The 16,126-nt window shown below is 40.9% G+C and overlaps 1 protein-coding gene across 1 annotated transcript; it reads right to left on the minus strand.

Annotated features, from left to right (window-relative positions):
• Positions 1–2,618: 2,618 nt before the first annotated feature.
• Positions 2,619–4,532, minus strand: LOC105385554 (dynein intermediate chain 3, ciliary). Its single transcript, XM_038108684.2, has one exon. It carries the CDS (start codon positions 4,446–4,448, stop codon positions 2,703–2,705), a length of 1,746 nt encoding a protein of 581 aa, XP_037964612.2. The 5' UTR covers positions 4,449–4,532; the 3' UTR covers positions 2,619–2,702.
• Between the last annotated feature and the right edge of the window lie 11,594 nt (positions 4,533–16,126).

The raw sequence follows: 16,126 nt of genomic DNA on the forward strand, positions 1-16,126 counted from the left end.
TCAATAGATGGCGTGATTTTATATTGGGTAACTCAGAATAAGAAGTGATGATATCTCAGAATAATAATGGTTAATGGTGCTATTCCGCTGAGCATCGAAACCGGTGGGACGCTAATGAAAAGTGGTCATGGAAATGCACCAGGGTAGACCCTGCTCCTAGAACAAGGCATGAGTTTGTGATTTGTGTGCGTGAAAAGCGAGGATGGAAACTTTGAATATTTTCTTGATTTTTTTATTATTGATGCAATAACATATAATTAGTATTATTCTGAGTTACCCACCGAAGTCACCCCGTGGCAGGTTGACTAGATAGGTACTTTTGCAAATCACGCCATAGAAGAAATATAGAAGAAATTCCGTCATTGACAATTTTACGTTACGAATGAATTTAGTAAACCTAACTAATCCAGAGGAAACCTAAAATATCTTTCTCTCTCTCTTTGAAAAACATACTTAATAGCCCAAACTCGATTCTATTCTATTCTCTGTGGGGGTGTAAGTACCTGCACCTGGCTCTCTCGAGTGGAACCTTTGTGCATATCCCCAAGATCTAAACTGCCTTCCTAAGCTTGAACCATTTCCCACCACGCTGGTCCACTGCGGGTTGGTGGGTTCACAATTCACATATCTAGATGTGCTAAATCTAGATATGCAGGTTTCCTCACGATGCTTTCCTTCACCGTTAGAGCGATGGTATACATTGTACTTAAGTTAAAAGAACTCATTGGTACATGTCAGCGCCGTGATTCGAACCCGCATCTCTTGCGTGAGAAGCGGGCGCTTACCCGACTGAGCTACCACCGCGCCCAAACTCGATGCTTTTAGCTATTAAATCTTTGAAATAAAATTCAGTCACCTCCGTGTTACTGCCCTCATCAGATCCTCACGAGACCATGCCTCAACCAGCACCATGAGACTGTGTTTTTGAATCCTAACCTAATCTTCCTACGTATTGTCATCACTTAGATCCATTCACTATATTCCTGCTCCTCATCCCAGGGCCGTGGGGACCGGAGGCACGTCAGCTTTTTAAAGACATCAGCAGCAGACTAATAGAAGTCTCAAGGGACCCTAGGGCTGGCACTTACCTATCATAAAGGCTAAGCATCGCTATATAGCGGGGTAACGCGGCCAGCGTCTTGGGTACCCTACCCGACAGTGGCAGCGATCTGGCCAGCATCTTCTTTTTGGTTTAATTTTAATTTTATATTAGTTAGTTTTAGTTAGGCATTAATAATTATAATTTAATCAAGAAGTACCATGGACTTAACTAATAAAAAACATTATCATTTAATTTATTGAATATAGTATAAGAATTATGCTTCCTCAATTTCAAATCAAATTATGTTGGTGTCATAAAAGTTGAAAAAGTGCAATGACAACCAATGTGCAGTGATTTTGTGTCTGTACACAATTAGATCGCGAGCTGTCAGTGCCGCCTAAACCGACGTGACCCTTCTTTGGAGGCCACCGGCCGACTAAGTCAAACGTCGCTTGTGTTTATGATTTTATAACACAGAAAGCCGCCATAGATATTTGTATGAAGATTTGAGGGAAAAAAATTGCTCAAGTTTGGGATTAATTTACACAAAATAGGTGTGTGTTTATTAAAAAACAAGGTATTTAGCGCCTAGTCCAAGCATTTATCTTTATAATTTGATAAGAATCATATGAAAATTCTTGATAATTACGACACAGTTGTTACAATACGGGAGTGTGATTTACTGGTTTTTCGTAATTAATTTACAGTTATCCATAAGCATTTACTTAAATTCGAATGATTCAGCACCTAGCTAGACTCTTCGGCTACCTGTGTGATTTTTTTCAAGGCTGTAGAGCATCATTTACTACATAATTCTATGACAATGCCAACCCTCGATTGCCTATTGCCGACCCTTAAATAAATAAATAAAATAAATAAATATGTGGGGACATCTCACACATGGCCATCCGACCCCAAGCTAGGCAGAACCTGTGTTATGGGTGGACAGCTGATATATCTACACAAATACATAGATAGATAGATAGATACTAAATATAAATATCAACACCCAAGACCCGAGTACAAATATCTGTCTTTAAACAAATATCTGCCCCAGCCGGGAATCGAACCCGGGACCATCGGCTCAGTAGTCAGGTCACTAACCACTACGCCAACAAAACACCTGCATTTTTCACCTTGTTCTAAAGAAATAGGAGTCAATATCATGTGTCACATAATCGAAAGTAACCGATCTGTCAAAGATTTCTAGATGCGCATTATCAATTTTGGACAACTGTCAAATATTATTTAATCGAGATTTAATCTTAATTATAGGTACTAACAAACTAACTTTTGTAAGAATATTGTAATGCTACTTCAACATAAAGTGTCTATTTTGTAGTTGTTATATATACTTTCAAATTGATGTAATCAGATTCCAAATTGCTGCTTAGCTCTTTTTATTTTTAATATAAATTGAATTGTATTTTCGGCACAGTAAGGTCTATAAATAATAGAATGTAAGTTTATTTTGATAAATGTCTGTACGTATGACTGTTTGTTGCCATAATAAAGATAAATAAAAAAAAAATAAAAAAAATAACTTCACATTCAAATTAAACTAAAGCAAACAATGTAATAACTGGAATATTTAATTAATGAAAATCGTATAATACGACCTCTTTAAATAAAGAACTAATTAAGTAGGTACCTACGCCTTTTACTTCTTCTTTTTCAGCTGTGGCGGTGGTGATAGAGTCGGCAGTGCAGAGGTTGAAAAGAACTCCAGTCTCCCCTCCATGACAGCCTTCTTGTACTCCTCCTCAGTCTCTCTGTCCAGCGCCTCCTCGTCCGGCGGCTCCTCCGGCGGCAGGTTCACCGCCTCCTCGGCCTCCCTCATCTTCAGACGAATCTCCTTCACCCGCGACTCGAGAGTGTGCTCCCGCTTACTCTCGCGCTCGATAGCGCGCCCGAACATCGCCTTGTCATTCGCGGCGGATATAACCATATTCTCCGATAAAGCCAAACAGAAAACCGCCCCGTCTTCGTCACCCATCGCCACAATGAAACCTTCCTCATTGGGTTTGATATTCAGAAGGGGATACTTTGACAGAAGGAAGGTGAGTGAAGGGTCCCGGTAATTACGCAAGATGTCCCAGAAGCGGAAGGTTCCGTCCCCACCGACGGTCATGTAGCTGGACACGCGGCTCGGCGCCCACGCCGCGTCGTTCACTGGGTAGCGGCTGCTCGTCCCCGTTATTATCGGAGCTAGGGAGATGTCCTCATTCCACACGTGCGCCGTGAAGTCTCCACAAGTCAAAATAACTTTTGGTGAGACAGGGTTCCTGCTCACCGCGCGCACCGGACCATTGTGTGCCTTCTTGATCATCGTCATCCTCTCCGTATTGGTTTTGCCTTTGCGATTTACGGTTACCACAAATCCTGTATCTGTGCCACATAAATACTTCGTAGGAAAAGCGCGATCGAATTGTAGAGACGTCACACCCTCCGCATTAGCCATACTGATTTCTTCGTCAGGAGGGGGCCTAATTGACATAATCTGTTCGTCAACGGGTTCAGAAATGTCTCTAATGTCCCACCACAAGCAGCGCCCGTCTGTTGAACCGGTAAAAAACTCATTGTTAAGACGAGAACCCATGAACGACAAAACGGTAACAGGATCGCGATGGGCTAAATGCAGAGGAGATTTCGCGACTGGTGTTTTCTGCTCTCGGATATCGAAAACGCAAATAGTACCGTCTTTCAACCCTCCAATAACTGTAGTCGGCATCATAGGAGGACAAACAATTTGCCAACACGGCACTGGAGGCTCAAATTCGGATTCGGGATCGTTTGGGTACTCAATATTCCAAAAGTAACCTGTGTTACTTTTCTCTTCCTGATCGTACGGATGAGTTTTTTTGCAATACGTGGCAACTAATCGGGATTGCTCGTCGTTGGTCCAGTCGAGGCTCGCGATCGGTCGATGGAAGGGGTCGCGGCAGACAGTCTTGAGGCGAGCGAATATCTTCTCGACCGGCGCTTCCGGCGGCATGTCGTTGAAGTATCGCTCGTACATTTCGATGGCGTTGTTTTGGTTGACGTAGTGCTTGAGGCGCGGGTACAGGGTGAGCACGGAGTGTACGTAGGCGTCGTCGCGTTCGAAGCGGCGGCGGTAGCGGGCGGTGGTCTCCTCGTCGAGGCAGTTGACCTCCTTGGGCCAGCCGCCCTCCACGTGGTTGGCGCCGGCGTCCCGCGTGAGGGTCACGGGGGTGTTCACTGTGCACTCCGACTGCGGCACGGTGGCCTGCGTCCCCTGGTGCACCGGGTTCCGCAGCATGAACTGCCGCTGGACGGACACGTCGGGCAGGATGGAGTCCAGCATCTGCTCGCGCACTTCACAGAACAGTGGCTGGCGGCCGAAGTCGCGACGCTTCCTCACGTAGGAATAGTTTATGGATGACATGAGGTAAAAAGCACAAGTGTCCTTTAATCGCAAAGGGTAATAACCGAATATTTAATTAATTTATTTATTTATGATCCACAATACTCATCAATTATTTTTTTATGAAAATCACAGAGTAGTTGTGTCAATACATCATCTATGCAATTCATAGATAAATTAATGTCGACCCAATGTCAACATTAATTCATAGATAAATTAATGTCGACCCAATGTCAACCACAGAAAAATACTTACCCGAGACTGCCCGAGACTTACCCCCAGAAATCATAATCAAAATAATCATATACTTAAAAAAAAAAAAAATGGTTGTTTTTTTTACCTAAACATGCCTAAACACCAGTTAGCGCATAGAGCGCCGCCGCCGCCGCCAAAGTATTAGCACAGGTTAAAATATAAGATGTAAGTAAGTATTTTATAACACATTTTAGCAAACTGAGCCCAAGGGAAATTACACCTGAAAATTCTTGAAAGTTTCGCGAGTCGCCGTGAGAGGGCATAAAATGAAATTATCGAGTCGCCGAGGAGGTCGTAAAGAAGCCTCCAAGTAAACGCTTTAACTCTACTTCGGCGATTCAATTTTCAATTTACCTCAAGAACTTACATGCCCCGTGCATGCCCCGGACTAAATCTCGCGACGTTTGAATTTTCGAAAGGTCCAAATCGCAAAAACACCCTCGTCAAAATAACTAACTCGCCAGTAGAATGGTTCTGTATTCGAACGTGACTTGGGTACAACTGTTTCAAGTACCTACAAGTAGTAAATGTTGAAGAAGAAGGGCCGGCATGCACTTTTTGTTTCCCTGTAAATAATACTTCGAATATCCTAAAACAGATAGATATTTCGCCTAAAAAGCGAAAAAGAACTTTAACTGGGTTATGTTAAATTTAATTTTATATTTTGCATTCATTTATTTACCTACAACTTTTTAGTATTATTTATAAAAAGTTGTCTCATTTACACTCTAGCAGAACTCTTAAGAAAATCTTTTAAGTCTTCACTCTTAGAACTTTCCAGCAACAGCACACCCATATTTAATGATAAAGCGAGTTTCTCAGAATTTTTCATGAATTTATTTTCAGTCCTATCACCTTGTGATAAGGCATAAAAGGAATTCAGTTCACACGTTGAAACGTGAAGAATAATATAGAAGGAGACGTTAAAAGCAAAAGTATGTAGATTCAGAAGAGCCGACGACAGGATATAAGCCCGTCGAGATACGCGTATGAAGATTACCTCAAATATACGTGAGTATCTAATTATTTAAATGACTCACGGTTGCTGCTATTTACATGAGATATACAGATGAAAGTTTAAGCATTTGTTATACCAAAGGGTCTACTTACATAATTATCTTATATCTTTTTTGTACAGTTTTATTTATAAGTTGTAATTTTGTAATAATTTGTTCCATGTTACAAATCAAAAGAATTATAATATTTCTTTTTTGTTAAAAGTGCGTTTATTATTTTTATTTAAACCTATTGTGAAACTACTGAAAACTGTACTCTTAAGGTTTATAATGTTCATAAAAGCTACTGTGGCGACATCTATAATGAATACGCGCAAAGCATAGAAGTCAAGATATATAGATCCAGCAAAGAGATATCAAGGACGACCAACAGATGGCATGGAAGAGTGAAAGCAAAAATACCAAATCCTACATCGCGGTATCTAAGAATTACAGCTACTCAGTATATATACAGAATCCCGACATGTAACCGTCGGGCAGTTGCCCACCAAGCTAAACCGCCCAGCTTGGTCGGAGGATCCTCCCTTTTCAATGGAGGAGTGGCAACACCTTCGCTCCTCCACATTGGTGACCCCTACAACCTGAACACGACCTGATGATGACCATGCAGAACAGCAGCAGCAGAACATCTTCCACCATGTCGATGACCTCACAGACGATCAGCAGACCTTCCAGCAGCTACAAGATGAAGTCCAGCAGTACCATCACCCCCACAGCATCCTTCAGCAGCCACCCGCTAGTACCCGAGCTGTTACACTACATTGTTAAAATTTAAAAGAAACGTAAAGTGTCTTACAACTCATATCATGATACTAACATAAAGCTCGCCCTTATAAATAAACAATATTATTACGACACAATATAGCGGAGCAATAGGAGCGGTGGTAGCTCAGTCGGGTAAGCGCCCGCTTCTCGATGCGGGTTCGAATCCCGGCGCTGATATGTACCAATGAGTTCTTTTAACTTAAGTACAATGTATACCATCGCTCTTACGGTAAAGGAAAACATCGTGAGGAAACCTGCATATCTAGATTTAGCACATCTATGTGAACCCACCAACCCGCAGTAGACCAGCGTGGTGGGAAATGGTCCAAGCTTAGAAAGGCAGTTTAGACCTTGGGGATATGCACAAAGGTTCCACTCGAGAGAACCAGGTGCAGGTGCTTACACCCCCACAAATAATATAATAGAATATAATATAATACGACACAATATTTACCGCGAATTCGCAACATACATATTTTAATAATAACAATACACTAAGCTCTCAATATACTACATAACAATTTAATGAATACACGGTTAACGGCGAAAACAGCAGGTAAATAACGACATTTACTGGAATTAGGAATTTATTTATTACGCGAATAAGAGTGGTCCACTCCAGGTAAGAGCTTTTCCTAATAATGATGTCAAAGAAGCTATCCGAGCTTACGGCCAAAAGCAGGTTAATGGTAATAGCTATCGTTTATATTGCTTCCTACTTATTTATTATGTATGGAAGCGGAACGATAGAACCGAATATTACATTAGCGGTGTAATTTCATAATAATTTCGACCGGCCATGTTTATGAAGGCTAGTTTTAATTATTGCTGCAGTCGGTAGTGAAATATTAAAGTTCTATGCAATGTGCAGTGTTCGCGGGGCGGAGCGAATGCCGGCCTTTTAATTATTAAGTTTCTAATTACAAGTACGGAATGAACTTGGCAGGTGCACAAACTTATTTATACTTTTTCGAGCCCTTTTTATCTGCAGTAGGGTTGAGGTCAAAACACTCCAAACAACCTTTTGCGCAACACTGTAAACCTTTAAGAAAACTGCAAAGTAATGGCAAAATACGTACAAAAAATGAGAGATAAAGAAATAAAACCCCGGCCCGCCATCACGATCCCCGCGAACCCTTCTGACAAATCGGATCTGCGAACAGCAAATTGTTATAAAGCGGACAAGAAAAACGTCCATTCGTAGGCAAGAGAAGTGCTCGTAAAAAAATCATAAAGTTAACATTTTCGCTTTGCCTCATTCGTGGCACGCGCCGCCCCGCCGCCGCCGCCGCTCGGCCGATCACGTACGGTGGCCTGCGCCTAAAAGTATACAGGCGGAGATTTTAAAATAGCGATCTCAAGCTCACATGCTGCTCAAGCACATCCACATAAACACCACTGCTACACACATCACACACAACACGTCCCCGGATTTATAACAGATGTAGCTGGTCCCTTCATCATCAGGGATCGCTATTTTAAAAACTCCGCCATACTTTTAGGCGCAGGCCACCGTACGTCTTTGTTTTTTCCTAAGTAATCTGCCTGCTTTTTTCCCAGAAACACATGCGCATGACAAATGGTGCAGATTTTAGGGCAGTCGAAGAAGAACGGGAAGATTGTTGTCTTGTATTATTGTTTTAACCCGTAACTAAGCTTCTATAAAGCATTGTACCTATTATTAGTTTCCCTCTTTCTGTACTTTTTAAAGACTCACCTATCTGTTCCGCTGTGAGAGTGAATTGTATTTTTTTCCTAAAAAGAGGCAATTTAAAAAAAAAACTTTTTAATTTTAAAATTATTGTTACATATATACCTATTTATGTTTATTTTGTATGTAAAGCATATTTTAGCGCAACATCGGTATTTGTCGAGGAACAATGCTGAAATATGCTGGGAGAAACAGAAACAAATTGGGGCACACTTAAAAACTATTCAAAAATTTAAAAAAGCAGTGGGCAAAACAAAGTATTACAAAATTTAGATAGTTTAGCTGCAGTAGAGTTTGTTTTCGTAACTGTTTTCTCTGTGTGTACAAATATGGACAAATCCGGTGCGCAGTTGCCACTGCTAGTAACTTTGTGGGGATTACTTTAATCCCACACGAAAACAGTTTCATAAAGTACGTGCACACAGAATTATTGCGAGCATTACTGTCGTGTGTGAATATTGTCTCTATGTGTCAGGGATAATAACACAAAACTTAGCAATACATATTTCGCTAAATTTGGAGCACAGTTTGTGAAAGTTTTAGCGCATCTCTAAACAATTTTAACAAGCTCGGATAAACATAAATCCTAGCACTAACAAACAATATAGCAATATAAGTCTTTGAAACACTTGCGAAAAATTAAAATGAACGTATAGAATTTATATGGCTACGTATTACTACGAATTATGCTCCCAAGTTGTATGAGAAGCTACGAGTGCTACGCCACAAAAAGAAACAGTTGAAGTCAAGTATTCCAGTACCTAAACGAAATAACGATGATCATCATTATAAGTAAAACGTATGGTTAGTATATGTATACTTCAGATTACTACGAATCAGGTTCTCTAACGAAAAGATAGTTGAAAAAAAGCAAAAACACTATACGATAAAGAATATGTCCGTCCTGATGGGTCAGTCCAACAACAAAAATTTTCAACCATTCTCACATATTGTATTCCATCTGTAAGAAATACAATCAAACTATTTTCGACATGTATTTACAACGAGAATGCGAAAAACGATGCATCGCCATCTCAATAGTAAAACTGCTACGCATTGTTGTTGTTTATGCCTTGTTAGTTTTGCTACTGCAAAGAAACGAGTTGGTTATTTTAATGGTGCTATGAACATGAGAAACTAACAACAAGTATACCTAATGTAATTTTTTTGAGTTTTATATTATTATATATTATTACTTAAATAATGTATTTTTTTCATAATTATTACTATAGTTATCACTAGGGCTTATCGAATAATTAAAACTAAACTAAAAGGTAAATGATAGCCAGATCGCCACCGCTGTCGAGTAGGGTACCCAAAAGGCTGGCCGCGTTACTCCGCTTTCTAAAGTATTTTCAGTAGTTTATATTAAAACTGTATCGCTTTCAGAGTTCATGGTACGGCAACGGGCGTCGTGGGTCTCTGTACGATATTGTTAGCTACATCAATATATCTTAATTTAGGGCCAACGATCCATCAATTACACAAAAGGGTTGAAAACTGTTGGGACATTTTCGTGTGTATATTTGTTATTTTGAAGTCGGTATCTTAACTGTTTTGGTAAGAAAATATTTAGTTCTGCAACAGTATCGCGCTTTCCATTAATGTGAACTATGTATATTCAAGTTTTGTACATTACATCGATGCACATAATTACTAGTATAAAGCGATATACCCGTATATTCCAGCAACACTCACTATCTACTATTATTATCATTATCAGTATCATGACCCGGTATCGGATACAGACCTCCTTATGATTCTAGATTGTATGTTGTGTTCCTTAATTGTACTGTATCCATAGCAAAATTATTACGTGAGTACAAAATCTACGAAAGTTCGCTTGATAACTCAATTTAGCATAATATATAGTAATAGGTTGTAGGTAGGTACATTGAAAACTTGATGAGCATAATTATATATGTACTTATGGAGATACATAATATACAGGGTGTTGCAAAAAGGGTATATACTAAGCCGAAACCTACATGTGCAGCATAGTATATCCAAGTCCGAAACTGAAATCAGAATTTCAAAATTCGCGAAAAAAAAAATTTTTTATAGGAACTTTGTTGGTCACGTGACTTTTTTACTATGGAGAATGTAATTTTTTTTTTCGCGAATTTTGAAATTCTGACTTTAGTTTCGGGCTTAGATGTACCATGCTGCACATGTAGGTTTCGGTTTAGTATACCCTTTTTGCAACACCTTGTATATTTATTATAAATATGCTAACGTCTTCGGTAATGTGCAGCCCAATCCACACCCTATATATAATCTTGGCAATCAGTGAGCAGGCCAAATCACCGAGCTAGATAATAAAACCCGCACAAACTTTGTTCAACACTTCCCCTATAGAAACTCGAGAATTACCTCACAAGAGATGAGGTTATTACTGTTGACGCAGGCAGAGGGCCTCGTTATGTAAACAAGGAAGTGTTTGCAAAAGGTGTCAGTTTTGACCCAGCATTGGAAACTGCTAAGGAAATTGGGTCTCTCGAGATGCTCAGTGTATTATTTATTTAGGTGTGATACCGTTTTGAGAGAACATTATTGAGGTTTGCGCTCACTGGGAAATTAACAGGTGCAGGTTGTGGTAGATACTTTGTTCTTCTTCAGGTGCCATCTACTATCGTAGGTCGGCTATCATTATGGCCACTTGGGCCCGGGAAGTCGCAGCTCGGAATAGCTCTATGGTGGACATATTGAACCATTCGGCGAGGTTCTGTAGCCAGTGGGTTCTTCTACGGCCAGATCTTCTTTTGCCCTGTATTTTCCCTTGCAGTATGAGTTGCAGGACTTTGTAAGAACTAGTTATAGGTAAAGTTCCAGTGACATATGGAACGTCAATGGTAGGTGGAACTTTGTCATTGCTCGTGAGAGTCGTAAGTGCTTATGCCAAATGATAAGTAACTATATATAGGTAAGTACCTACCTATTCTTCTGATACGAATCAGGTAGAGTTACATTTAAATGGATCAAGTACAAAAGCAACTGCGTAGGTACATATTGCAAATGGGAAATCTATTTGCTGAATAAAGATTTATTTCGAGGCGAATGCTTTATTTTACAAATAAAAACAAAAGTGTACGCATGAAACATTGGCGTAAAACATTTTATGCATTTAACAATGAAATACTACCCCTTGGGGTAGGCAGAGGTGCATTGCTGCACCCACTTTTCGCCAGTGTTAGTAAAGTTTATTTTTCACAAAAAGGATTTATATTAAAACAAAGCAAATTTATAACCCAATGATCTTTGTAAAGACTGCTAAGTAGGCTATAAGATTTGAAAGAATGTTCTAAAATTGTTCTTATTCTTGCAGAACAATTTCATTTTCTTTTATCGTTTCAGTTTCGTTGTACTTAATGACGACCGCGAACAATGTGCCTTGATGGTTCTAATTAATTTTAATCTGTTTGTTTCTATTTTGCTCACGTTCTTTGAATTTAAATGTTAAGGGGACGACACGATATTCAATCGTTTTCTATGTACTAAATAATATTAGCGTATATACTTTATTATGATTGAAATATACTATGTACTTGTTATGTTTAATTTATTGGCTTGGGTGGCATTTTTCCTTTCAAAATATATTTTTTATTTTGTACGTTTTTTCAGTCTGTATGTAATATTTTGAAATAAAAACTAAACAAAAACAATATAATATATAAAAAATAAAATAAATAAAAACTACATAAACATTCAAAATTCGTATGTTTCACGCCAAATTTACACACCTACAAATCCTTTCTAGACAAGTAAACTTTTATGATCGTACCAGATATATTCACAGGTTTTCTTGTTACATTCGTCGCCTTAACAGCTTTGAATTGGGGCATCTTAACGGGGTAATATTTTGTGTAAACAAAAACATACCGGCAGAACAAGGGTCTCAATCCAATCATAGCTGATTCCCCTCAGCTTGCTCGTAAAATCACAAAGGGCTGTCGGTAGTGATATAACACCTCGGTTCTACGTTTCTCAGAGATATGACCTTTGTCATGTCCATAATGGTTGTATTATAACCAAACCAACGTTAAGAACCCCTGAAATTTAACACTAAAAGTAGCATAACTTATGGACGGCTAAGCTGATTTGTATAAAATGATTAACTATTACCCAAAAAACAAATCGAAAATTGGTGTAGCCGTTTAGGGCTACGTTACCACAGACAGATACACAGACAAGTTAAACTTACTTACATTTCCTCCACTTTTCCCCTTTTTTATTTTTTTTGTTTGAGACACACTGACAAAGACATATTTAATTTAATTGCTGTGTTGAACAAAATAATAAATTTTATATTTGAATGGATTCAAACGACCTGTGGAACATAATATATTTGAAGAATAACAACAATTGAAAACCTTTGTAAGGATAGCCATTGAAAACTGTCCCCTGTGAATCTTTTGTCATAAATATTATTACTATTGTGAAAGCTTTTCGTGAAATAACATTTCAGATTAAAAAAATATATAAATGCTTGAACAGTTACTTATATTACTTTTGAAAAATATGTGGTTTTGGAATATTGGATACATTATAACAGACAATAACGATAAATTGAAACTAAAGTACACTTTATTTTATTTTTTTACTACATCGTATGCTAAATACGAAAGTTTTCAGAAAAAAATACGATAAGTATCTACAACATAGACCTATTGTCGGGTATCTCTTAATGACGAAGGCGGATCGGCAAATGTAAATCAAAAACATACTGTTTTGACCGCTCTCTCTCTCTCTCAGCCTTCTGTAGTCCACTGTTGGACATAGGCCTCTCCTAACGATCGCCACCCCAAACGGTCACCCGCCATCTGCATCCAGCGGCTTCCCGCTACCTTCCGCAGATCATCAGACCAACGGGTTGGGGGGCGACCGACACGCCGTTTGCCGACACGGGGTCTCCACTCCAGAACCTTTCTACTCCAGCGGTCGTCGGCTCTGCGGGCTACGTGGCCAGCCCATTGCCACTTCAGCGTGCTAATCCTTTTGGCTATGTCGGTAACTTTAGTTCTCCTGCGGATTTCTTCATTGCGAATCCTATCTCGCAGGGACACGCCTAACATAGCCCTTTCCATAGCACGCTGAGCAACTCTGAGCTTGTGGATAAGCCCTTTGGTGAAGCACCACGTCTCGGCTCCGTAAGTCATCACTGGCAACACGCACTGATTGAAAACTTTTGTTTTCAGACACTGAGGTATGTTTTCGGTGAAGATGTGTCGTAATTTCCCGAACGCTGCCCATCCGAGTTGGATTCTACGAGCTACCTCTTTATCGAAGTTGGATTTACCTAATCGGATCACTTGTCCTAGGTAGGGATACTGATCGACAACTTCGATGGTGACACCTCCTACAGTTACGGGCGATGATGAAACATGTTCGTTCGACATGACCTTTGTCTTGTCCATGTTCATTTTCAGCCCAACTTGTTTAGAGGCATCATTGAGGTCTGTGAGCATTTCGCCCAACTCCTCCAGCGTTTCCGCCATAATAACTATGTCATCAGCAAATCGTAGATGAGAGATATATTCGCCATTGACGTTAATGCCCAGTCTTTTCCACTCTACAAGCTTAAAAACATCTTCCAGTGCACAGGTGAACAGTTTCGGAGAAATAACATCTCCCTGTCTCACGCCCCTTTGCAACTGGATCGGTTTTGTGCTATGTTCGTGTAATCGAACTGACATTGTGGCAGCATTGTACATCAACACCTCGATATAGCGATAGTCTATATGGCACCGCTGAAGGGATTGAAGCATCGCCCAGAGCTCAATAGAATCAAAGGCTTTCTCATAGTCCACAAACGCTAGACATAAAGGTAGATTATACTCCTCGGTCTTCTGTATAACCTGCCGAAGCGTGTGTATATGATCTATGGTACTATAGCCTTTTCGGAACCCGGCTTGTTCGGGTGGCTGGAAGTCGTCGAGTCTTTGCTCGAAACGATTCGTAATAACTCTCGAAAACAGCTTGTACACATGGCTCAGAAGTGCAATGGGTCTATAATTCTTCAATAGGGCTTTGTTGCCTTTCTTGAAGAACAAAGTCACTACACTTCTGCTCCATGCCTCCGGGCCTGTGCCTTCGAGTATGACGGAATTAAACAGCCTCCGAAGTGCTATTAAAATCGGTCTACCGCCGGCTTTCAGAAGTTCTGTCGTTATTCCATCATCTCCCGGAGCTTTGTTGTTTTTTAGCTGTTTGAGAGCTATACTAATCTCGTCTAGACTGACGTCCGGAATATCTTCGGTATAGTGTCGGGTGAGTGGCGCTCGGCTGTCGTGAGCACCGCTGGTAATAGGGTTTTGTGTTGTGGTGTATAACTGTCCGTAGAATCTCTCAATTTCTCCCAGAATTTCGGGCACTGATGAAACGGTGTTGCCACTGTCTTCAGTTGGGTCAACAGAGTCTGTCGAACAGATCGATTTCTAGCAAAGACTTTGGAGCCCTTGTTTTGCTCAATTGCGTCTTGAATGCGCTTGCAATTGTAGCGTCTCATATCGCAACGTCTTGCTTTGGCGATCTGTCTGTTTAGACGTCTGTATTCGACCATATCAACTGAAGACTGCAACCTCATTTCTCTCCGTTCTCTTATGAGACTCAGAGTCCCATCTGAGAGTTTTTGAGGTCCTCGGTTGGTTCGGGACGAAAAATATTTCGATCCTACCTCTTGGACAGTTTCCACAAACCTATTATTTAAATCGTCAACTGTAACGCAATTCTCTAAACATATCAGGCGGTCGCAAAGCTCAGACTGAAAGCTTTCGGGATCTTGAATTTGAGCAGGAGTAGGACGGAGCATGGACTTCATTAGACGGGAGCGTTCTATTTTGCAGTTTATATTCAAAGTGCCTCTTACGAGTCGGTGATCGCTGCCGGTCTTAACCCTACTGATCACTGAGACATCATTGAATATGTGCTTCTTATCCGTCAATATGAAGTCGATCTCGTTTTTAGTCTTCCCATCGGGGCTAATCCACGTCCACTTCCTTTGTGGCTTCTTCTTGTAGAAGGAGTTCATCATATAGAGGCCCTCCTTCTCCAAAAAGTCAGCCAGCATTTGCCCACGATGGTTCCTGACTCCAAATCCATGTGACCCCACTTTCGTCTCGCCGCCTTCTTGTTTTCCGAGCTTCGCGTTAAAGTCTCCACCGTGAAATGAGTAGTGAACTTACGCAGGGCAGACGATACGTCTTCATACGCAAGTTCGACCTCATCATCGGTGTGCTTAAATGTGGGTGCGTAAACCTGTATGACCTTCATTGAGTATCGTTTAGATATTCTCAGGATGAGGTACGCAACCCGTGTCGACACACTTCCGATTTCAACGATGTTGTTGACGAGGGACTTGTTGACGATGAACCCGACACCCCCTTGGGACAGTTGGTCGCCCTCCCGGTGGTACAGCAAGTTTCCGGACTGGAGAATTTCCGTATCCTCTCCCTCTCGTCGGACTTCGGATAACCCTATAATGTCCCATTTTAACTTGCTGATTTCCTCTTCCAGCTCGTCTATCTTCACGTCTTCCCTCAGTGTCCGTGCGTTATATGTTGCCAGGTGCAAGGGTCGGTTGGGCTGGTAGCCGACTCTCTGCCGGAGATTCTTCGCACCCCCTGCCCCGCCGTTACCGTGACCGCTACCGGAGTCCGGGATAGCGGGGCTGCCGGGGACTGGGGGCCGGGGCTTTGGTTTTTCCATCATTAGGAGGTGTTTTTGCCATAATCACCGCGCTTGGCAGGCGTGTTGGTGATTCTCCTTTTTTTTACGGCGGGAGATCGCCGCCTCTGCTAGGAGAGGAGGTCGGGTCGATTTACCGCCGCCCGACATTCGGCGTTGTCACTCGTTAGCACCACCCAGGGGGCACGTGTAGGGTAACTAGGGTTTGTACCTACGGACGTGAGCGACAAGCCCCCCGCCCCCAGTTTTGACCACTGTCATGTAAAATT

Source organism: Plutella xylostella, chromosome 17 (genome assembly GCF_932276165.1).
Source record: "Plutella xylostella chromosome 17, ilPluXylo3.1, whole genome shotgun sequence".
NCBI lineage: Eukaryota > Metazoa > Arthropoda > Insecta > Lepidoptera > Plutellidae > Plutella > Plutella xylostella.